This window comes from Mesoplodon bidens, assembly GCF_964165515.1.
Source record: "Mesoplodon bidens genome assembly, chromosome: 19".
NCBI classification, from domain to species: Eukaryota; Metazoa; Chordata; class Mammalia; order Artiodactyla; family Ziphiidae; genus Mesoplodon; species Mesoplodon bidens.
The window spans coordinates 43,036,795-43,060,545 of record NC_138179.1 but is presented as its reverse complement, the minus strand read 5'-3'; the positions used below and the strand labels follow the sequence as shown (position 1 = coordinate 43,060,545).

Below are 23,751 nucleotides of genomic sequence, written 5' to 3'. Positions count from 1 at the left end.
CTCTCACTGCAGTTGGTCCTACAGACAGAGGGACCAGCCATCTCTGACAGACTCAAGTCAACCTCTGTGGAAGGGAGAGTAACAAAAGCTGCCCCCAAGGCATAAATGGCTGAAGGAAGGCCCCGAGCAATAGCTTCTCTAGCTGCTTACATCACACACACACAATGCATGGAAACAAGAGAGGACAGAAGTGGCAGAACTCTATGTGGATTTCACAACCCAGGCCGGTAACATGTGGGTCCTTCTGCCTCACAGTCTCATTCCTACACGAAGTGATACTTGGAGAACAGGTACTTTAAATCAGGGGTCTATTATTAAAGTCATACATAGTCATGATTTTTAAATGCAAGGTGTATGGGATCTAGGGTAAAAGTCTTCTTCTGCATCTACCCCAAACTCACCATGACAAATGTTTTGTGCATCATCTCAGGGATTATCTGTGTAACTACATGTTGGTGGGACTAGAATTAAGCAACACAGCAAGATGTCACAAGGCAAGTGGAAACAGTGAACAACTAAGGGAGCCACAGGCTCATCTCCCATTATGTTCACTCCAGGGCACTTGAACGAGTGGAAAGATGGGCAGATCAAGCGACGGACCAACCTACCTACTCATACATATACACGAACACATCCATGTACACAGATGTCACACACACCTACACTATTAATTTGACAAGAAGAAACAGCTGAATTTCTATGTTACATATGCATATTCTAAGACTGCTGAATACATTTTCTTTTGTGCTTTGCTTTTTAAACTTACCATATTTCAGTATCTTCTCAAAGTAGAAGTCAAATAGCCTTAGAATTCTGTGTTCCTCCAAAGTTTGAAATCTTTTGGAGGCAGGAGTGGGAGAAGACCCCTGTGACAACATTCTCAATTTCTTCTAAATTTATTGATTCATTTTGAGTTTCTATCTTTTCTGAGGTCAATTATGGCCATTTGATTTACCTAGAAAATTATGCCTTTCATAGAGGTTTTCCAATTTTTTTGCAACGTTTTGCAAAGCACTCCTTGATGATGCTTTAAATTTCCTCAAATCTTGAGCTATTTCTCCTCAATCATTTATGATCTCTCCTTGAATTTTATTGAAATTTGGCTTTTTAGCCAAATTTTAATCAAAACAAAGCTTATAACTAAAAATCTATCAAGGAACCTGCCCTACATGCAGCCCTTTAAAAGAGAAACTTCCTTGATGACACTGACACAAGTCCTATATAACCCTCCTGGTTGGGCCATGTGCTTTTTACATCCTGTTCACAGCAGCATTATTCATAATAGCCAGAAGGCAGATACAACCCAAATGTCCATCAACAGATGGATAAACAAAGTGTGGTCTATTCAGCCAATGGAATGTAATTCACCTATAAAAATGACTGAATTACTGATACATACAACAACATGAAGCACATGGACGAATCTTGAAAACATCATGCTAAGTGGAAGTCAGACACATAAGGCCACATAGTGTATGACCCCATTTATAATTTTATGCTATGCGAACTTTATCTTAATTTTTAAAAAATCTCCATTATATATCACACCAACAAGTAACTCCTTGACATTTAAGAGGGGGTGTCCAGAAACCTTTGTGGAGCCCCAACTCACGAATATCACTGAGACATACAGTTTCCCCTGTAAAATGAAATCAAGTATAAGAGAAGTGGCCATTCCCCTCCAATCCATTCTCATTTCCCCCTTGATCAGCACTCTCTCATTTGGCTGGAATATAATTTGACAACTCTTCACAGTTACACATGGTGAGCATACGGTGGGCTCCTTGCCATCTCCAAATTTCACATTCCATTCTTTAAACCACCACATCTTCTACTTTCTGATAGAACCAGCACTTCCTCAGACATCTTTATTTCCATCCTCACATGTCCTCCAGAGCTGTTTACACAGAGCCCTGCATCTTGGGCCTCCAGGTTAACTCAGGAAACCAGCCCTGCACATGAAATCTGTGAATGCCAGACATCTGAGCTGCAGTCTTAGTTTCAAACTGACAGCATTTGGTCCTCATTTGCAATTTGTCACACACACAGAGATAACTGTCTTGTTAAAAGGAACATGAAGATGAGAGACAACGTCCTGGAGAGGCTCGTTAAGGACAGAGTTAAGCCTGTATTTGTCTCTAAAAATATGACCTTTCAAGTAGGTCAGTTCATAGAGGAGAGCAGGGAACAGGTGGTTAGGCAGGAGCGGGGAGCTGGAGAGAGGGTGCGCCCCTGGGGGATGCACTTCACAGAGAGGGCCTCCAACTCTCATGGAAAGTAGGGATCTGCCCATAGCGCTGTGGCCCCTCCTGGTGCAGATACTTTCCCCATTAACCCTCCGTTCACACTTACAAATCTTTTTTTTATTATTATTATTTTCTATTTATTTATTTTTGGCTGTGTTGGGTCTTCGTTGCTACATGCGGGCTTTCTCTAGTCGTGGCGAGCGGGGGCTACTCTTCATTGTGGTGCGCAGGCTTCTCATTGCGGTGGCTTCTCTTCTTGCGGAGCATGGGCTCTAGGCACGTGGGCTTCAGTAGTTGTGGCTCGCGGGCTCTAGAGTGCAGGCTCAGTAGTTGTGGCTCACGGGCTTAGTTGCTCCGCGGCATGTGGGATCTTCCCGGACCAGGGCTCGAACCCATGTCCCCTGCGTTGGCAGGAGGATTCTTAACCACTACGCCACCGGGGAAGCCCACACTTAACAAATCCTAAAAGTTAAGTAGCACCTTCTCAAAGTTACATTTCTAGGAAGTAGCAAAGCCAAAATCCAACAAGCCCAGGTTCTCTGCCTGGTTACCAGGCTGTGAACTCACCCCTCCCCAGAAAGAGCCAGAGTTCTTCTAGTCCCAATAGGCTATTCATCCTCCAGATGGGCTGCAAAATGATTTCCTTCTTCTATTTTAATGTGTTTATTGTGTTTTTAAAAGAATGCCCAGGTCAGACCTCTGAGCTACTCTGAGGGTTGGCGGAGGGATGGCCAGGTCTTTATGCTCTCTTAGGAAAAGCAGTAAGAGATGGATTTAGTAGGGGAGTTTGGCTAAGATGCTTCGGAATCTAAACTCCACATCCAGAGGCTGTTTCCAATACCTTGGCCTCTGGGGACAGGGCAAGACGGGAGGTGTGTGGGCAGGGCTAAAGAGGAGACTTTCAGCTGATGAGCATAAATCAGAATTCTCACTGAACCCGGTACATGGAAAAGCTGTCAGGTGAGCAGTGATTGAAAAGAGGGGTAAAGATGAAGTCTGGGAACACTGTCAAGGCCAGAGCAAAATATAAATAAAATGTTTGTCACAGGTACAAGTCTTAACATTCCCGGCAGAAAGCAATTAAGTGAAACTGTGAAAACATAACAGTTAACCCCAAGAAGACCAGAAGACTCTGTCTACAATGTCATGCAAATTTAATGAGTACAGGATGCAAAGTGCTTCACAGCAGGTACTGAATTATGTAAACTGTGAGCCACCCATCCACAATTCTGCCTTTGGCTATGAGTCCTTATTTGCAGTTTGTCACAAAAACACAAACAAGCTCAACCTTAGGACCCAAGGAAAGGAAAGGGCTGGTGAAGGTAAGAAGAGGGAGAGTTGGCTGGCCTAGGGGACAGCAGAATGCGAATGACAGTGTGACAATGGCATTAGGAGGGCTCTCGATCTCCCTTACAGGGCCATTTTCACTGGCTGAACTGCAATGTCAGTTTGGGACTTGGGTCGTAACGTGACTGCTCCAAGCAGAGTCACTACAAGAAACAATCCACCTTGGTCTATTCTACAGATCTCTTTGGAGCACCTCCCAGGTGGGAAACACAGTCCTAGGGCAAACTTGGTTTCTTCCTCGAGTTTCTACATTTGACTCTGAAAATCCCAAGAAAAGGGAGAACCCACTTGCGTAAGGTTCTTTGCTGCATCCCTGTAGAGAACACATTCCAAAGCACTGAAGGGGATGGGTAAGGAGAGTTGTCTGTATTAACAATATCTGTTGCTCTGTCCCTACTCTCACCCCCAAAGGGGCAGGCGCCACAGCCTGTGGGTCACAAGCACCCTGACCACCCCAGGAAGGAGGCCAGCGGTGGCAAGTCACCCAGCAGTGCAATGCGCTCCAAAGCCCGACCAAGCAAACTGGACTGAGAGCCCGTTCCCTTACACCCACCAGTTCTATGGTCAATCCCAAATGCCTGGCAGCTTGTCTAGCGGCCACAGGGTTCCTTCTCCTTGGGGTGGGCAGGCTGAGCTGTCAGGCACATTTTGGGGAGGAGGCAAGGAGCCTGACTCCAGCCTCCTAACCACAAGCCCACCAGGAGACACTGCTGCACAGAAGTGTTAGGGTCTGCAAACAGCAGCTGTGCCTAAACCCAAAGGACGAGCTGGCAAATGCCCAAAACATGAACGAAGCTGTCCACTGGCCCTGGCAACCGTCTACCCAGAGGACTATACCCCTTTATACTGCTACTGGTCACCCAAGGTTAGCCCTCCCACTATCCTGGGAAGGTAATTTCTCTGTCCTATATGTGATTCTACACTGTCATTTTTGGATCTGCAATCATTTCTCTCTATATAATGTTACCTGCCTTACATGCTAATGCCTCTTCCTGATAGCATGGAAGAGATCTGCTCATAGACAGAAATTTAGATTAAAAATAATAATAATCCTACTGTAGAAGATTCCATTTATTATCAGCTAGCATGAACTTACTGATACCTACCAAGCTAAACTAATAATAAAGCTAGCAGTAAATCAACTCTTAGCGCACACACACGCGCGCGCAAAAATTACACATCACACCAAATGGAATAAACATATAATGTCTTGATATACTAAACATGCATTCTAAATGACTATATCTTCTATATAATAATTATTTAAAAGGAAGAAAGTAATTAAAACAGCAGAGACCCTTCCTATGAAGAATACAATCACTAGATCTGGTCATGTTCTTTTTTAAACAAATGTGTCTAGCAAAGAGCAAAAGCATGAAGTCAAACACAGAGAATGGTCAGAAGTAGCTAAGTCAGAAAGGCATTCTTTTAAATTTTAGTAGTGCTGGTTCTCAACCTTCCATCTGCTAGTGACATCATATCTTCCGATATTACCTGTGCACGTTGTCCCACGTGGACTATAAGGTCTGTCTACGCCTCTCACTCACCCCTAAGTGCCTGTCTAGCCTGGTGTACCTTCAAAGTCCTCAAGGAAACTATTTTCTACTGATAACACGGGGCATCTCAACTATTTTTAAAGGAACACACCATCTAAATATCTTTCTGGTCCTCATCCAAGCCCCAAACACACTGTACTCTCAAGAAAAATGCTACTGAATTTTTATATAAACCACCAAGAGGTAACAAATTCGAGGGAGGAAAAAGCAAAGCCTTTAGACATAGATGAACATCTCCACTAAGAAACTGCCTTCTAAAGAACAAGAGTCCAAGGACTTCCCTGGCGGTCCAGTGGTTAAGATTCCACGCTTCCACTGTAGGGGGCTCAGGTTCAACCCCCAGTCAGAGAACTAAGATCCCACATGCCACGCAGAAGGAAGGAAGGGAGGGAGGGAGGAAGGTAGGAAGGAAGGAGGGAAGGAAGGAAGGAAGGAAAGAGGGGAGGAGAGGGGAAGGGAGGGGAGGGGAGGGAGGAAGGAAGGACAAGAATCCATTACTGACTTGAAAAGTTAGAAATGCAAAGCACAAGGACACACCAGCGGCACAGAGATGTTTTGTGACATTAGTCACCTGGCACCATAAGCAACAGTAAAAATTACCAAGGGCACCATCACGGGCAGGAACAAATTTATTCCTGGCCATTCTCTTCTCTTGGAATGTAAATAATCCATGAAGAATTCCTAAATCCAGATCATGTGGATAAATAATCCACGAACGAAAATCCCAGGCAGGCAAGTGCTCGTTCTCCAAGACATTCCCATTAGGCTTATGCCCGAAAAGGAGAAGCAAAGACCCATGGGAGGCACGCCGGCAAGGCCACCTGCTCACCACCCCCTCCTTGTCACGTCCTGTAGATAATTCCAGAACCAGCATCACACAAAGCTGTATGGAAAGGCACCTCCATAAACACCCCAGATTTCTAATTTTCTATTAGAATTATTAAATCCTCAAACTAGTTAATGAGAAAGACTAAATAAAATAGGTCTTTGGGCGGTTTACAAATAACTTGAGATCTAAAGGCAATCTGACAGAGTTGTTATATTCTATACCACTTTTCTTTTTTAAAAACGGTAAGATATAGGCAACAAAAGACACAGTAACTGGTAACTGACTCCCTAAAAAGAACCTTACCTTTTGAATCAAAGGCAAAGCATATAACAGGTGTCACCTTTTGAATGTTGACTGCTTTTTTCCTCAACTATTTGAAAATTGAAGATGGGAGAAACAGCTCTAACTAGTTGAGGTTGCAGAAAATGACTGAAAGTACATTTCCTGTGTAAAATAAAAACTGTGATTTAAGAGTAACGTGAAAAATACTTTTTCTTTTCTAAATATTTCAGGGGGAAGCGTAGGCAAAATAAATAACAGACCATCCAGTTAATGGCTCACACTAGGGCATGTGCTTCATTATCCATGGAGCACATCAACAGACAGAAAGGGGTTGCAAGCCTGCCACGGGGAGTGTCCAATCACTGGATTATGTGAGGTGAGGATCTGGATTCAAAGATTGTTTAAAACCAAGGAACTAAATTTCCCTGTAAGAAAGAAAAAGGAAAGCAAATAAAGAGCTTACCCTTGGCTGCCAGTTCTCGTACTGCTTCTGTAAATTCGCACCAATGGTTTCCAGGGCTTTCTGAGGACCCATTGACAGAGGATCTGGGAAAGCAATGAGAAGGAGAAAGTTCTTTATTTGTGTATTTCCTTCTTGCTAAACCTCTCTTTCAGAGTTTCCTCTCACACAAGTCACTTCAAAGTCACCTCTGACTAAAGACAACACAACAGGGCTTGAGGTTTACCTGTGTTTAGCTAGACTTATGCAACCGCTAAGGCACCCGAATAGACTGAAAAGCCACAACTCTTCACCTTTCTAGAGAAAATTGTTTTTACTAACATCACTGGCCCCGTGATTGTTTCCTTTCATCCACCTTTGTTATTTCAGCACCTATGGTTCTCTTGCCCTCTTACTGCTTTACCTTATGCTCCTATTCAGGCCCAGGCTGTGATTCTGTGGAAACAGAGACCCTGTGGACAAGGGGTCCTGTACACCTATTCATTCCAGGTTTACCTATTCACTTCAGGAGGAGCTTCTAGAGCAAATAACTCTAGACCAGCAAGTCCTGAAATTTATTTGGTCTTGAGTCCTTTTCACACTCTAAAATCGTGGAGTATCCCAAAGAACTTTTGTTTATGTGGTTGTACCTATCGGCATTTACTATATTCAAAATTTAGATGAGAAATTTTAAAAATATATCTTTATTCATTGAAAAGTAATAACGCTCTGTGTGAGTCTCTAGATCCATCCACGTCTCTACAAATGACCCAATTTCATTCCTTTTTATGGCTGAGTAATATTCCACTGTACATAGGTACCACATCTTTATCCATTCATCTGTCGATGGGCATTTAGGTTGCTTCCGTGACCTGGCTGTTGTAAACAGTGCTGCAATGAACATTGGGATGCATGTGTCTTTTTGAATGATGGTTTTCTCGGGGTATATGCCCAGTAGTGGGATTGCTGGGTTATATGGTAATTCTATTTTTAGTTTTTTAAGGAACATCCATACTGTTCTCCATAGTGGCTATATCAATTTACATTCCCACCAATGGTTCAAGAGGATTCCCTCTTCTCCACACCCTCCCCAGCATTTGTTGTTTGTAGATTTTCTGATGATACCCATTCTAACTGGTGTGAGGTGATACCTCACTGTAGTTTTGATTTGCATTTCTCTAATAATTAGTGATGTTGAGCAGCTTTTCATGTGCTTCTTGGCCATTGTATGTCTTCTTTGGAGAAATGTCTATTTAGGTCTTATGCCCATTTTTTGATTGGGTTGTTTGCTTTTTTAATATTGAGCTGCATGAGCTGTTTATATATCTTGGGAGATTAATCCTTTGTCCGTTGATTCATTTGCAAATATTTTCTCCCATTCTGAGGGTTGATTTTTGTCTTGCTTATAGTTTCCTTTGCTTTGCAAAAGCTTTTAAGTTTCATTAGGTCCCATTTGTTTATTTTTGTTTTTATTTCCATTACTCTAGGAAGTGGATCAAAAAAGATCTTGCTGTGATTTATGTCAAAGAGTATTCTTCCTATGTTTTCCTCTAAGAGTTTTATAGTGTCTGGTCTTACATTTAGGTCTTTAATCCATTTTGAGTTTATTTTTGTGTATGGTGTTAGGGAGTATTCTAATTTCATTCTTTTACATGTAGCTGTCCAGTGTTCCCAGCACCACTTACTGAAGAGACTGTCTTTTCTCCATTGTATATCCTTGCCTCCTTTGTCATAGATTAGTTGACCACAGGTGCATGGGTATATCTCTGGGCTTTCTATCCTGTTCCATTGATCTTATATTTCTGTTTTTGTGCCAGTACCATACTGTCTTGATTACTGTAGCTTTGTAGTATAGTCTGAACTCAGGAGTCTGATTCCTCCAGCTCCACATTTTTCCCTCAAGACTGCTTTGGCTATTCAGGGTCCTTTGTGTCTCCATGTAAATTTTAAGATTTTTTGCTCTAGTTCTGTAAAAAATGCCACAGGTAATTTGACAGGGATTGATTGCATTGAATCTGTAGATTGTTTTGGGTAGTGTAGTCATTTTCACAATATTGATTCTTCCAATCCAAGAACATCGTATATCCATCTGTTTGTGTCATCTTTGATTTCTTTCATCAGTGTCTTATAGTCTTCAGAGTACAGGTCTTTTACCTCCTTAGGTTTATTCCTAGGTATTTTATTCTTTTTGTTGCAGTGGTGAATGGGATTGTTTCCTTAATTTCTCTTTCAGATTTTTCATCATTAGTGTACAGGAATGCAAGAGATTTCTGTGCAATAATTTTGTATCCTGCAACTTTACCAAATTCATTGATTAGCTCTAGTAGTTTTCTGGTGGCATCTTTAGGATTCTCTATGTATAGTATCATGTCATCTGCAAACAGTGACAGTTTTACTTCTTCTTTTTCAGTTTGTATTCCTTTTATTTCTTTTTCTTCTCTGATTGCCGTGGCTAGGACTTACAAAACTATGTTGAATAATAGTGGTGAGAGTGGACATCCTTGTCTCGTTCCTGATCTTAGAGGAAATGCTTTCAGTTTTTCACCATTGAGAATGATGTTTGCTGTGGGTTTGTCGCATATGGCCTTTATGATGTTGAGGTAGGTTCCCTCTGTGCCCACTATCTGGAGAGTTTTTATCATAAATCGGTGTTGAATTCTGTCAAAAGCTTTTTCTGCATCTATTGAGATGATCATATGGTTTTTCATCTTCAATTTGTTAATATGGTGTATCATGTTGATTGATTTGCATATATTGAAGAATCCTGCATCCCTGGAATAAATCCCACTTGATCATGGTGAATGATCCTTTTAACGTGTTGTTGGATTCTGTTTCCCAGTATTTTGCTGAGGATTTTTGCATCTTTATTCATCAGTGATATTGGTCTGTAACTTTCTTTCTTTGTAGTATCTTTGTCTGGTTTTGGTATCAGGGTGATGGTGGCCTTGTAGAATGAGTTTGGGAGTGTTCTTTCCTCTGCAATTTTTTGGAAGAGTTTGAGAAGGATGGGTGTTAGCTCTTCTCTAAACGTTTGATAGAATTCATCTGTGAAGCCACCTGGTCCTGGACTTTTGTTTGTTGTAAGGTTTTTTTAATCACAGTTTCAATTTCATTACTTGTGATGGGTCTGTTTATATTTTCTATTTCTTCCTGGTTCAGTCTTGGAAGGTTATACCTTTCCAAGAATTTGTCCATTTCTTCCAGGTTGTCCATTTTATTGGTGTAGAGTTGCTTGTAGTAGTCTCTTATGATGCCTTGTATTTCTGTGGTGTCCACTGTAACTTCTCCTTTTTCATTTCTAATTTTATTGATTTGAGTCCTCTCCCTCTTTTTCTTGATGAGTCTGGCTAAAGGTTTATCTATTTTGCTTATCTTCTCAAAGAACCAGCTTTTAGTTTTATTGATCTTTGCTATTGTTTTCTTTGTTTCTATTTCATTTATTTCTGCTCTGATCTTTATGATTTCTTTCCTTCTGCTAACTTTGGGTTTTGCTTGTTCTTCTTTCTCTAGTGCCTTTAGGTGTAAGGTTACATTGTTTATTTGAGATTTTTCTTGTTTCTTGAGGTAGGGTCGTATTGCTATAAACTTCTCTCTTAGAAGTGCTTTTGCTGCATCCCATGGGTTTTGGATCGTTGTGTTTTCGTTGTAATTTGTCTCTAGGCATTTTTTTGATTTCCTCTTTGATTTCTTCAGTGATCTCTTGGTTATTTAGTAACATATTGTCTAGCTTCCATGTGTTTGTGTTTTTTAATGTTTTTTTCCCTGTAATTGCTTTCTAATCTCATAGCACTGTGGTCAGAGAAGATGCTTGATATGATTTCAATTTTCTTAAATTTACTGAGGATTGATTTGTGACCCAAGATGTGATCTATCCTGGAGAATGTTCCGTGCGCACTTGAGAAGAAAGTGTAATATAGGACATTATAGGATGGAATGTCCTATAAATATCAATTAAATCTATCTGGTCTATTGTGTCATTTAAAGCTTGTGTTTCCTTATTAATTTTCTGTCTGGATGATCTGTCCATTGGTGTAAGTGAGGTGTTAAAGTCGCCCACTCTTATTGTGTTACTGTCGATTTCCACTTTTATAGCTGTTAGCAGTTGCCTTATGTATTGAGGTGCTCCTACGTTGCGTGCATATATATTTATAATTGTTATATCTTCTTCTTGGATTGATCCCTTAATCATTATGTAGTGTCCTTCCTTGTCTCTTGGAACATTGTTTATTTTAAATTCTATTTTACCTGATATGAGTATTGCTACTCCAGCTTTCTTCTGATTTCCATTTGCATGGAATATCTTCCTCCATCCCCTCACTTTCAGTCTGTATGTGTCCCTAGGTCTGAAGTGGGTCTCTTGTAGACAGTATATATATGGGTCTTGTTTTGGTGTCCATCCAGCGAGCCTGTGTCTTTTGGTTGAAGCATTTAATCCATTCACGTTTAAGGTAATTACCGATATGTATGTTCCTATTACCATTTTCTTAATTGTTACTGGTTTGTTTTTGTAGGTCCTTTTCTTCTCTTGTGTTTCCCACTTAGAGAAGTTCCTTTAGCATTTGTTGTAGAGCTGGTTTGGTGGTGCTGAATTCTCTTAGCTTTTGCTTGTGTGTAAAACTTTTGATTTCTCTGTCGAATATGAATAAGATCCTTGCTGGGTAGAGTAATCTTGGTTGTAGGTTCTTCCCTTCCATCACTTTAAATATATCGTGCCACTCCCTTCTGGCTTGTAGAGTTTCTGCTGAGAAACCAGCTGTTAACCTTATGGGAGTGCCCTTGTTATGTTGTCGTTTCTCCCTTGTTGCTTTCAATAATTTTTCTTTGTCTTTAATTTTTGTCAGTTTGATTACTATGTGTCTCGGTGTGTTTCTCCTTGGGTTTATCCTGCCTGGGACTCTCTGCGCTTCCTGGACTTGGGTGGCTATTTCATTTCCCATGTTAGGGAACTTTTCGACTATAATCTCTTCAAATATTTTCTTGGGTCCTTTCTCTCTCTCTTCTCCTTCTGGGACCCCTGTAATGTGAATGTTGGTGCATTTAATGTTGTCCCAGGGGTCTCTTAGGTCTTCATTTCTTTGCATTCTTCTTTCTTTATCCTGTTCCACGGCAATGAATTCCACCATTCTGTCTTCCAGGTCACTTATCCATTCTTCTGCTTCAGTTATTCTGCTACTGATTCCTTCTAGTATATTTTTCATTTCAGCTATTGTATTGTTCATCTCTGTTTGTTTGTTCTTTAATTCTTCTAGGTGTTTGTTCTTTAATTCTTCTAGGTCTCTGTTAAACATTTCTTGCATCTTCTCCATCTTTGCCTCCATTCTTTTTCCGAGGTCCTGGATCATCTTCACTATCATTATTATGAATTCTTTTTCTGGAAGGTTGCCTATCTCCACTTCATTTAGTTGTTTTTCTGGGGTTTTATCTTGTTCCTTCATCTGGTACAAAGTCCTCTGCCTTTTCATTTTGTCTATCTTTCTGTGAATGTGGTTTTCCTTCCACAGGTTGCAGAACTGTAGCTCTTCTTGCTCCTGCTGTCTGCCCTCTGGTGGATGAGGCTATCTAAGAGGGCTGTGCAAGCTTCCTGATGGTGGGTAGAGCTGGGTGTTGCTCTGTTGGGCAGAGCTCAGTAAAACTTTAATCCACTTGTCTGCTGATGGGTGGGGCTGAGTTCCCTTCCTGTTGGTTGTTTGGCCTGAGGTGACCCAGCACGGGAGCCTACCAGGCTCTTTGGTGGGGCTAATGGCAGACTCTGGGAGGGCTCATGCAAAGGAGTACTTCCCAGAACTTCTGCTGCCAGTGTCCCACGGTGAGCCACAGCCACCGCCTGCCTCTGCAGGAGACCCTCCAACACTAGCAGGTAGGTCTGGTTCAGTCTCCTATGGGGTCACTGCTCCTTCCCCTGGGTCCCGATGCACACACTACTTTGTGTGTGCCCTCCAAGAGTGGAGTCTCTGTTTCCCCCAGTCCTGTCAAAGTCCTGCAATCAAATCCTGCTAGCCTTCAAAGTCTGATTCTCTAGGAATTTCTCCTCCCGTTGCCGGACCCCCAGGTTGGGAAGCCTGACGTGGGGCTCAGAACCTTCACTCCAGTGGGTGGGTTTCTGTGGTATAAGTGTTCTCCAGTTTGTGAGTCAACCACCCAGCAGTTATGGGATTTGATTTTATTGTGATTGCACCCCTCCTACCGTCTCATTGTGGCTTTCCCTTTGTCTTTGGATGTCTTTGGATATATTTTTTGGTGAGTTCCAGTGTCTTCCTGTCGATGACTGTTCAGCAGTTAGTTGTGATTCCGGTGCTCTCGCAAGAGGGAGTGAGAGGCCAATAACATCTTAACATTATTACAAAATAGTCCCAACCCCGTGGATCCTTGAAGGGGTCTCAGGAACCCCCAGTGGTCCACAGACCACACTTTAACAGCTGTTAAGAAACTGTTTTCAACAGTCTCTAATTTCAATCGGAAAGCATTTTTTTCAAAGGAAGAGGTTAGACTACTGGATAGGTAGAATACTTAAGTCTTTTATCTAATTCTCCTCCAAACTGTGACTAATTCTTCCACTCTGTGTTCTGGATTCCAGATCGTTCCACTTTTTCAGACACTAAACTCCATGCTCTAGGATATCCAGCCTCTCCCTTTTAACCAGAGCATTCCCATGGGCTTCTTTGAACTCAAAGTTATACATATATATTTAACTTAAGGCAGATAGCATCACAAGGCTTTCAAAAAAACAGCAGCAGTCCTGCCCCTCCATCCACATCCCAAGCCTCACTTCTGAGAGGACAGAACTGTCCTCTCTTCGGCCACCATCCCACTCCCCCATTCCCTACTCTCCCAACATAACCACAACACATTTTTATTAAATTAATATTCAGTGTTTTACATTAGTAATGCCTGTGGAAATATTATTCAATGCTGAGCCAAGTAGTGTATGAAAATGACATCTTTCTTGAATTGTTTTTCAGTCTCCTTGTTTTCCATGTATTAATACTAACTCTGCCCCAACTCTCCCTCTCAAATACTATCTTCCACAAAGTTTATCAGCTAATCTCTCCTCTCCTCCTGGCCACCGCTGAACAATCCCGCCCTGGTAGAGAATTCGAGATTCCTCTTTGTAGAAATGGAATGACTCCCAAGAAAAGAGCCTAAAGGGACTGGGGGGACAATAACAAAAGGTCTAATGTTAGTGTCATCAGAGTCTCAGAAAGAAAAAAGTAAGTGCAGAGCTCAAAAAGTAGTTGAAGATATAATTCCTGTTAACTTCCCCAATTTGGTAAGAGATGTAAACTAATAGATTCCAGAAGCTCAGTGAACCACAAACAGGATTAACCCAAGGAAACCACATCCTGACACATCATAATCCAATTGTTAAAAAACAAAAGACAGGAAATTCCCTGGCAGTCCAGCAGTTAGGACTCTCACTGCCGGGGTCTGGGTTCGATCCCTGGTCAGGGAACTAAGATCCCACAAGCCACATGGCACCACCAAAAAAAAAAAAAAGAAAGACAAAGAAAAATCAGATCACAAACACAGAATCAGGAATGGGAAAAGCTCTGGATTTCCCAACAGCATTATAAGCTGGACAAAATAGAGCAATGCCTTCAAATCCTCTGTGAAAATAATTTCAACCTGATATTCAAGTCTGAGGGTAAAATACAGGTCTTTTCAGACATGTAAACACAAAACCTGTATCTCATGTTCCTCTTCTTGGGAAACAGGCCACAAAAAAAGGCAACAAAGGATCCAGGAAATGAGACAGAGAGACAGTGAGAAACAGACAGAGAGAAACAGAAAAAGAAAAACCACAAGACACCCATGTACCAGATCCAGAGACCAAGGAGACCAACAGGAGCTAGAGGAGTGTTTTTTAAAAAAGTAACAGATTATCTGAGCACTGGAAAAAATACTGATAGCATTTGACAGATGTACTGGAATATACGTAAAAAATAAAATAAACTCATAAGTTCACAGAAAATTTAGCAAATTTGTAACTACAGGGGAAAAGGTTATATATACATGTATAGACAAGAAAGGACTCAATCAGAGTAGCCCCTCTGGGAAGGGTGGGAGCAGGACAGAGCTCTTTCTTAATCTACCTTTTAGTACTAGTCGATTTTTAAGATATGCATATGTTACCTTGATAAAAATAACACAAAATGAATTATAAATTAAGTAACAGGACTTTAGAGTTGGAAGAGGCCTTTACCATGGACATGTCAAAGTCATCAAGGACTCTTCATAGAGACGCCAGGCCCCACCCTGGAAAGTCTAATTCAATAGCTTCAGAAGAGGCCAGTGACCTGATGAGCAGCTCTGGCTGAGGGAAACCTGGTGAAAATTGGGTTGTAACTAACTTATCTGGAAGAATTATGGTAAACTTGTTTTAACCCATAACTAAAGAAATTAGAAACTAAAGAAACTGTCTCTCTCTGATATGGCAGGAACAGAGTGTTAAGGTCTCAAAAGAATTATAATGACAGCAATCAACGCTGCTGTAATCTGAATCACAAGACTGGCAAGAGACAGGAATGAATTGAGATCTGAAAAGTTAAATTTAAGGGCCACCTAAGTGCACAGGGAAGGGAAACAGAGCAAAGGGAACCAAAGCAAAGGGAAGCAGAAAACAACTTCAACAAATTGAAGCCATCAAATAGCTGGTCATGTCCTGTGCATGATGACCAACAGAGTAAATGTCAGAGCTGGTTTGAACGCGTCTAATTCATGCATCCACACTTCCGTGCAGTGCCCTTGTGGTCAGCGCTCTGGCCACAGGCAACCTATGGCTAAGAGAACAGAAGTGGTTTCCTCTGTAAAAAGATAAAGGCCTGCCCAGGAATCACATTGATCAATGGCAGCTCTTAGGCACATCCTCTAAAGAACCACGACAAAGGCAAAGGGAGGGAGGGAGTTCCAAAGGCCCAGAGTGCTGGGAGGACGGAAACTACACCTCCTCCTCGGACTTCACCCTCTGGAAAGCCCAGGCCCCCACCTGCCCCTTCCTCCCCGCATTGTTCCCAGCGAGGGCGTGTGGAAAGCATGTGGGAGCTGGAGAGAGCCACGCCACACTTCTCTGTGCACCTCACCGATGGCCCAGCAGACACTGGAGCCTCATCAGCAGTGGCGGCTGACAGCAGCACCCACTCTTCTTCCCCTGGTCTCAGATCAAAATACCACCACCCAAGGCAGGAGCAGGGGCAGCTACCGGCCATCCATCAGGCTGTGATCAACCAAGGGAGGCTGTCACATCCGACCCACTGGGAATCCCTGCAGTCAATTAGTTTTATGGTTTCCTCCCAAGAATATGACAGCGAGTGGGAGAGGGGGAGGGGAAGAGAGGGAAAGAATGAGGACAACTCAAATGGTGCATTTAATACTACATTTACGAAAATAAACAACTAAATAACTTAAGTAAACTAAAATTAAATTCCTGGGTGGATACTGCTGACAATGTTATCAATCTGATGTAGGGTGAAGTAGACAGGACATAAATTTAAAATTGTAGTTCTGTCTTAATAAAACACTTCTCTTCTAATACCTTCACGGGTTTCTACTTAATGAACGAAGTGAATTAGTGAGTGAGTGGGTGGGTGGGTGGATGGATGGATGGAAAGAAAAGTAGATGGTAATTGGCATTTGTATAAAATTTTAGCTCTTGATAAATATCCCTGCCTGCAAGCTTTTCAGCATAACCCTCTGCATTTCATAACGCTTAGAACTTCGCAATGACATGGACTTAGTCCAACCCACCTCATAACAAAGAAGAGAAAGCTGAAGCTTAAAGCAGTCAAATGACTTAGTCCAAGGTCACAAAGGTTCCTGGTGGTGCTGGCATTCAGCCAGCCCAAAAAGTGGAGCCTTTTTTACCTCCCCATCTTCTTCACATTTACACAACCCAACTACCATGTCCTCTCCAATTTTCCTTCAAAAGAACCTGCGCCCCATCACTGCAACTACGTTGGTCACTACGTGATGGTCACTACAGCCATCAGCTACAACTGTATTGGTCCAACCAGCAGCACCTCGTGTTGACACTACTGAGACTCCCTGCTCCCAGCCAGCTCCTGAAGACGCTGCAGGGAGCAGAGGGCAGAGGCCAGGGAGTGCAGTAGGGCTCACTGACCTGTCTCCTCTCAACCCACTGACCTGTCTCCTCTCAACAGACCAGCACAGTGAGTCCTTCTAAAATAATACTTCTATGATGTCACTCCCCCAAAAGGCCTATGGTGCCTCCTGAATGCTCCCATTTAGATAACATGCAAAATCAGCAGAGATAACAGGCTCTGTCAATACAGTGGAGCCCAGGGCCTGGGTGACTAGAAGGTGACAAGAGACAAGATGGGCTTCCAGGCCACTGATAATATTGTTTCTTGATCTGGGTCTGATCAGTTTGGGAAAAGTTATCAACTACATACTTGAATCAGTGCACCTTCCTGAACATATGCTATCCTTCAGTACAAATTGAAAGTTTAGAAACATGTAGAGCTCACTGCTCAAGGAACGTTTGTACTTCTTTGTAGCTTGTATTTAGTGGACATTTCCTAAGTATTTGTTCATCGACTTATTAACTGAGAACTGCCTCCCAGATCAAGTGCAAATTTCTTTATATGTCTTTCAAGGACTCTGCCACTAATCAGTTGTGTAACTAATTTTTGCTTGAGAAAGTACTTAATGGCAAAAAGGCCACTGAAATCAGAAATGGTTTTTAATGGCTCTGTATTCTATTAGCCATAATATCATCTACATACATTTTATAAGTAGTAGCGCACAGAGTGAGAGGCATTTCATCTCACGGAGCTCAAGGATAGAATTGGGAGCCCCTTAGCTGTACGGCCCGTGGCAGTAACTCTCTGGCTAATGGCCCAACCCCGATCCTCCCAGTACCTGAGGGTCTTAGGAAGCGAGCCAGAATCCTGCAGGAGCCTTCTCTACAATTAAGCCCCATCTTAACCACTCAACCTCCCTCCCGACATATCCACAAGTAGACCAGGTCCCTACTATCTTTTGCTGTGTTGTATACAAACACCAAGAGCTGGATGTGTTCTCAGAAGAGCTGAGGGGGTGGTTGGGATGCCTTGTTTTAAGTATGGGCCTCGCTGTTTACACAAGTCACTTTGCACAGTAGAGAGGAAGGGAGGATCCGAGCACTTACACAGTCCTCCTTCGGGGGAAACCCAGACACTACTACAAGAGGCTGGCATCACCGGACAGAGAAAACAGGGTTTAAACCAGGAGCCCCTTAGAGCAAGGGTCCCAGGTGCAGGCATGGGGCGTGCCCCAGCATCCAGCAGCAGGGCCCAGGCGAGCCCAGCAAGCGCTCCCAGGGCTCGGTCCCCACCGCCAGGCTCCTTCTCTTCCTGGGGTCCTTCACCTCCTGTGCAGCACCCCCCACCCGTGTGGCCCATTCCGACTCCCCCACATCTGCTGAGCTCGAGGGGCCTGTCTCCCTTGCTCTGGTCTTGTCTCCAGCGAAATCCCAAGGATCACGACCTACATTTCTTCTGTGTATACCTCTACACTTAACACGTAGATCTCTACTTAACAAACATCTGTTGACCAACTCGACTATCTCTCAAGCCCAAGTCTGATGTAAGAATCAGACGACACTCTGTGAAAGTGTCTGTAAAACCAAGAGCGACATGCAAAGGCCTACCACCACTATTTTTAGCTCATCAACACAGATCTCTTAATGCCTACTTGTGTGGAGGGAAGAAGAAAATGCTTTTCTCTAAGGAATAAGGGAAACAAAGCAGAGTGCCTCCCAAATATTTCCTTAGGATAACCAAATTCCCAAGCATCCGACAAACCCATAGCCTTCTTACCTGTGACACACGGTTACCATTAGCTAGACATAAAAGACATCAAGGCTAAATTATACTCCTTCCTGTTCAGCACTCAGCTCATCTACACTCTGTTTTAAAACACAGATTCCTCCAGCAGGTATGGGAGCACCGTTCTTTAGCGGGATTGTTTTTACTTTAATGTGGGGCCATAAAACAAAACAGCTTCCCCCCTGCTTCCCTGAGTGTCGGCCTCCATGAAATAAAACAGCATCTTATTATCTACAGGAACGAAGGGTGGGGTGGGGAGAGGCATTTAGCTCCCGGACCACGCCTACAGCCTCATGTCTGCGCACACACCCCTGCCGGGCTACTCAGGGCCTGTGCGCCTTTCCTCCTCTCTCAGTCGGAGCTCGGAAGCCGGGCCTTGGCTGCGCAACAGTCCAGCAGGGAGGGCAGGCCATCACTGCAGAGTACTGTGGTTGCAACCTCTACTCACTTGTTCTGGCACCACAGGAAAACCTAAAGGGCCGCTTCAGGGACTCTTATATCCTCAGCCTCTGGAAGTAGGATTCTCCCCAACGTGTATGGAGACTGTGCACACACAGGTACACAAAAAGGGACTGGAAAGTAAGAATCTATTTCTCAAGCTCCCAGACCCCTTGTCACTGAGATCAGGGCAGTTTCAACCAGCACAGTCTCACCAGTTTCATGTGTGTCTGCAGCCATAAAGCAATCAACTCGTAATCCCTACCCAGCCCTGTGCACAGAAGCACAGGGCTCTTTCCCCTCTCCTTTGGGGCGAGCACACAGAACGGAGCAGAGGTAGCACAGACGCAGGAAGAGCTCAAGCTCCCACCCACACCTTGGCCTGCTGGGTGGGGTGGGGAGGCGGGTGCAGGCCTGTGGGGGCTGCTCCTGGCTGAGGGCAGTCCCCATGCTAAGCCCAGTTCACGCTCCAGTTAATTTCCCTCCAGCCAAAAGGTGGGTGCCATCATCAGCTCCATTTTGCAGATGAGGAAACTAAGGCCCCAAATGGTTAAAGGACTCACTGAGTGAAACAGCTGGAATGAATAAGCTGGGGTCTTGATGAGTGCAAAGCCTTTTGAATTCTGGTGACAGAGCACAAAATGCTAAGACCACATATAAAACATCGATTGGTTGCCTTCTAAACGGAAACATCTTTTTAGGTTATGTGAAGGCACCAACCCCTGCAGGGGGTCTTCCTCGGGACTCCTTCCCCACCCATGACATACTCCAGGTATTCCCATCCTGAAAAAGGCAGAACCAACCCGTCATCGAGCCTGGGTCTCCTTGCCTCGCCAGCCAAGCCTTCACTGTCCCTCTCTCCTTCGCTCTCCAGGCTCCCAGCATCTCTCATTCAACTGCAGCCACAGCTTGTGACAATGCCAACCTGAAACTCTCATCCAGTGGCAGCCGGCCCTCCTCCTACCTCTGCCCACCCAGAGGGGTCCCCGTCCCAGGCGGTGCCCCTCCCCACTCACTCACGGCCTGGCTCTGCTCCTCTCCCTCTGGTCACTGCACATTCTCAGCAGGTGACGTCCCCCAAATCCCTTTCTCCAACCAGAGAGGTCTTTCCTGCTGTCTGCTGGAAGGTGGCTCTACTCTGAGCATTCCAGAAGCACCTTACCTTACACAAAATGTAATCCCATTATCTCCCCAGCCCAGCTGGCCCCCAACTCTCCATCTTGGTTACTGATATATATATCATCATCCCTTGAGCTAGCCAAGAATGAAACCTAAAGCACTTGTTGAAAATGCTGAAATCCCTTCTTGAACAATCCTAAAGCCACTGGGGGGAGAGGCAGGTCTGGGCAAGGTTGGCACCTGCTCTAGGATGAGGGTAACTGCGGCAGCCCAGAATGAGCTGTCAAGTCCAATCAGGGGCTCAGAGCCTGTACGGGGGAAGGAAAGAAGGTATGTCTGTGGAGCAGTGACCCATATGGGGTATCGGAGCCCAGGCAATGAGGAGGCTGGACACCTGTGGGGGAAGCAGCTGGGTATAAAATAAAGGAGTGTGATGACAGACAGGGATAAGAAGTTGGTTCACACAGGAGGATTCATCAAATTAGTAAATATATTAAGGATGAAGGATACCAAGGTTCTCACTGTCAGAGGAAGAGTTACAAATATGCAAAATTCCTATTGGTTTGGAATGGGAGGCACTAATGTAATGCATGTTTTTTATTTGTATAGATAATACTGAAATATAGATATGAATGTGTGTCCACACAGAAACACATACACATATTATGCACATGTGTGCATTCCCTTGCTCCGTCCAATGAGAGAGGCAATGGGAGAAACAACACAGTACACAGCTCCAATAAGAACACCTAGAACCCAGATCTCAGTTTTCAAATTCTATTTGCCACTAAAAGGAACTGGGCTCCTTGGAGAGATGGCTGATCCCAGGAATGGAGCAGGGAAAGACAAGATGAGATAGAAAGTACAGATGTAACTCTAAGGACGATGGAAGCAAGACAAAAGGCCATATAAGCCAGTGGGAATGGGTTCCCACTAGCTAAATGGGAAATAAGTGGAGTATCAAGATAAATGATGGTAATATTGGACTATAATCCACTGATTATAATATAAAATAGGAATAAAAATATATAAAATATAAAAAAGGAAACCATGAGTTCGAATTGAATAAACTGAAAGTCTGATGAAGAAAGAAATATTAACGCAGCCAAAGCACCTCTTCCCCCAAAATACTTATTAACTACAAAAGGGAAGGGGGCGGATTTCACAGCTGAAGTTCAGGTACCACACCAACTTAATCAAGTGATAAAAGAGTTACATAACCAGCAATGGGATAAATCAAAGTCACATGCCACCTGACAGGACACCATGGAGGAAGGCGGATCTCTTCCATGACACTCTTGCCAAAGAGGCATAAACAAAATTTAATCCCGAGGAAACATCAGGGTTGTTCTGCTAAACAGAGCACCGGTGATCTTCTGAATGTCAAGGTCATGAAGGTTAAGGAAAGACTGAGGCCTGCTGCAGCCTGAATGAGACTAAATTAAGGGCAATGGGTGATACAGCGAAGGGTCCTTGTGCCATAAAGGACCTTATGGGGACACCTGGCAAACTTGAATGCAGCCTGAGGCTTACCCAGTAGCAGGGCATCCATGTTAATCCCCTGTCTGTGAAGACGGAGTTGTCATTATGAAAGAGAAACTCTTGTTTGTAGGAATCACACACTAAAGGATTCCAAGGTGATGGAGCATCATTTCAGCAGCTTACTTTCAAATGAATCAGGAAAGACACTGCTTAGTGCTCTACTTGCAACTTTTGAAAATGTTTTTTCAAAATAAAAATTAAAATATAGGCTGCTAGACACCATTAAAAATTTGCTGAATCAAATCTCTAAGAGTTTTTTTTTCTTATCCCATATTGTTAAAATCACCAACATAAGGACCCACTTTTTAATAAAAGCCAAGCGAAATTTTTTCAACTTAAAAAAGGCAATGTGGGGACTTCCCTGGTGGCTCAGTGGATAAGAATCCGCCTGCCAACACAGGGGACACGGGTTTGATCCCTGGTCCGGGAAGATCCCACATGCTGCGGAGCAACTAAGCCTGTATGCCACAACCACTGAGCCCACGGGCCACAACTACTGAAGCCTGCGCACCTGGAACCCACACTCCACAACAAGAGAAGCCACTGCAAGGGGAAGCCCGTGCACCGCAACGAAGAGTGGCCCCCACTCACCACAACTAGAGAAAGCCCGCACAGCGTCAAAGACCCAATGCAGCCATAAATAAACAAACAAATAAATTAATTAAATTAAATTTTAAAAAAGGCAATGTGCCCTTTTGAATTAAAAATCCATCGAAATTATTACAAAGTAGATTGCATACCTGAATTGCAAAATTTTTTTAAGAACACAATATTAAAAAATCTATTCATTTGCTGGATTTCACACCAAGAAGGAAGTAAGGAATTCTTTGCGTTTTCATTAACATTGTCTCATAAATACTGATCAAAGAGACTGGGTGAGATGTGAGGGAGGATTCTTTGATTCCTATTTGGGGACAGGAGGGTAGGAGGCAAAGGATCCCTAGAGAATCTAATAAAAACCAAGGGCCCTCAGCCCGGAAGGTGCAATGCTGTACTCAGACACCACCAACCAACCACACAATCCCAGCGGGCTCACGCATCCCTAGGAGTACACACTAGGATCCAGGTTGAGAAGCCCTGTGTTAAAAAACCTAACAGAAGAGTAGTTAAAGAGGGAGGAAATAGAAAACAATTGATTAAATTCAGCTTTGACAAGGGATAAATGAAGTGGAAACAGTCAGTGGTGGCTAATAAGAAGTCAATTTCAATCGGCACAGTCACCAGGGGATGGCAGAGAGCCAAGAAAGCATCTAAGGAAACTGGCCACAGAAAACAGCTACTGACACCGGGCTTGGGGAACAAGGGGCCTATGCTTCAGGCAGGAGGCTGTGAAACAAAGGCTGTCATCCTAAGACACCCCCAAAGAGTGGCGAGACAGGTAAGTGGGAAAAATAACTTTTTTTTCCAATTCAGATTATAATAAATTTGTAATTTTTACTATTTAAAGTAGATAAAGGGAATTTCTGCTTTTGCTTAGAATAGAAAAAGCTGGGGCGGGGGGGCGGGGGTTGCCCTGATCCTACCAACAAGAGAAAGCTGAATAATCAGTGACGGAAACAAAGGAAAATTCATACTGTGATGGCTTCATTGGTAAATCACACTAAAATTTAGAGAAGAAATAATACCCAAATCAATACAAACTCTTCCATAAAAAAGAAAAGATGGGAATATTTCTCAACTCACTTAATGAGACCAAGCATTATTTTGGTACCAAAACCAAACAAATATGGTTTTTTTTTTTGGTTTGGTTTATATGAGAAAACTATAGACCAATATCCTTCATAAACAGAGATGCAAAATTCCTTAACAGAATATTAGCAGTCAAATCCAGGAACATATGAAAAAGATAATACAAGTGAGGTTTATGCCAGAAATTCAAGGTTGGCTCAACAACCAAAAAATCAATCCATATAATTCACCACATCAACAGACTAAAAGAGAAAAGCCAGGTGATTATCTCAACATGTTGAGAAAGCATTTTATAAGATGCAACATTGATTATTATTATTTTTTTTTTTTTGCGCTACGCGGGCCTCTCACTGTTGTGGCCTCTCTCGTTGCAGAGCACAGGCTCCGGACGCACAGGCTCAGTGGCCATGGCTCATGGGCCCAGCCGCTCCGCGGCATGTGG

General features: G+C 43.2%; 1 protein-coding gene across 2 annotated transcripts in view; it reads right to left on the bottom strand.

The window, feature by feature from the left end:
- RPTOR (regulatory associated protein of MTOR complex 1) overlaps positions 1-23,751 on the bottom strand; it is a 339,460-nt gene that overhangs the window by 232,410 nt on the left and 83,299 nt on the right. For both annotated transcript variants that reach the window (XM_081218128.1, XM_081218129.1), the window contains exon 3: positions 6,724-6,806. In XM_081218128.1, the coding sequence (XP_081074254.1) occupies positions 6,724-6,806 (83 nt within the window). The remainder of the gene's footprint in view (positions 1-6,723; positions 6,807-23,751) is intronic.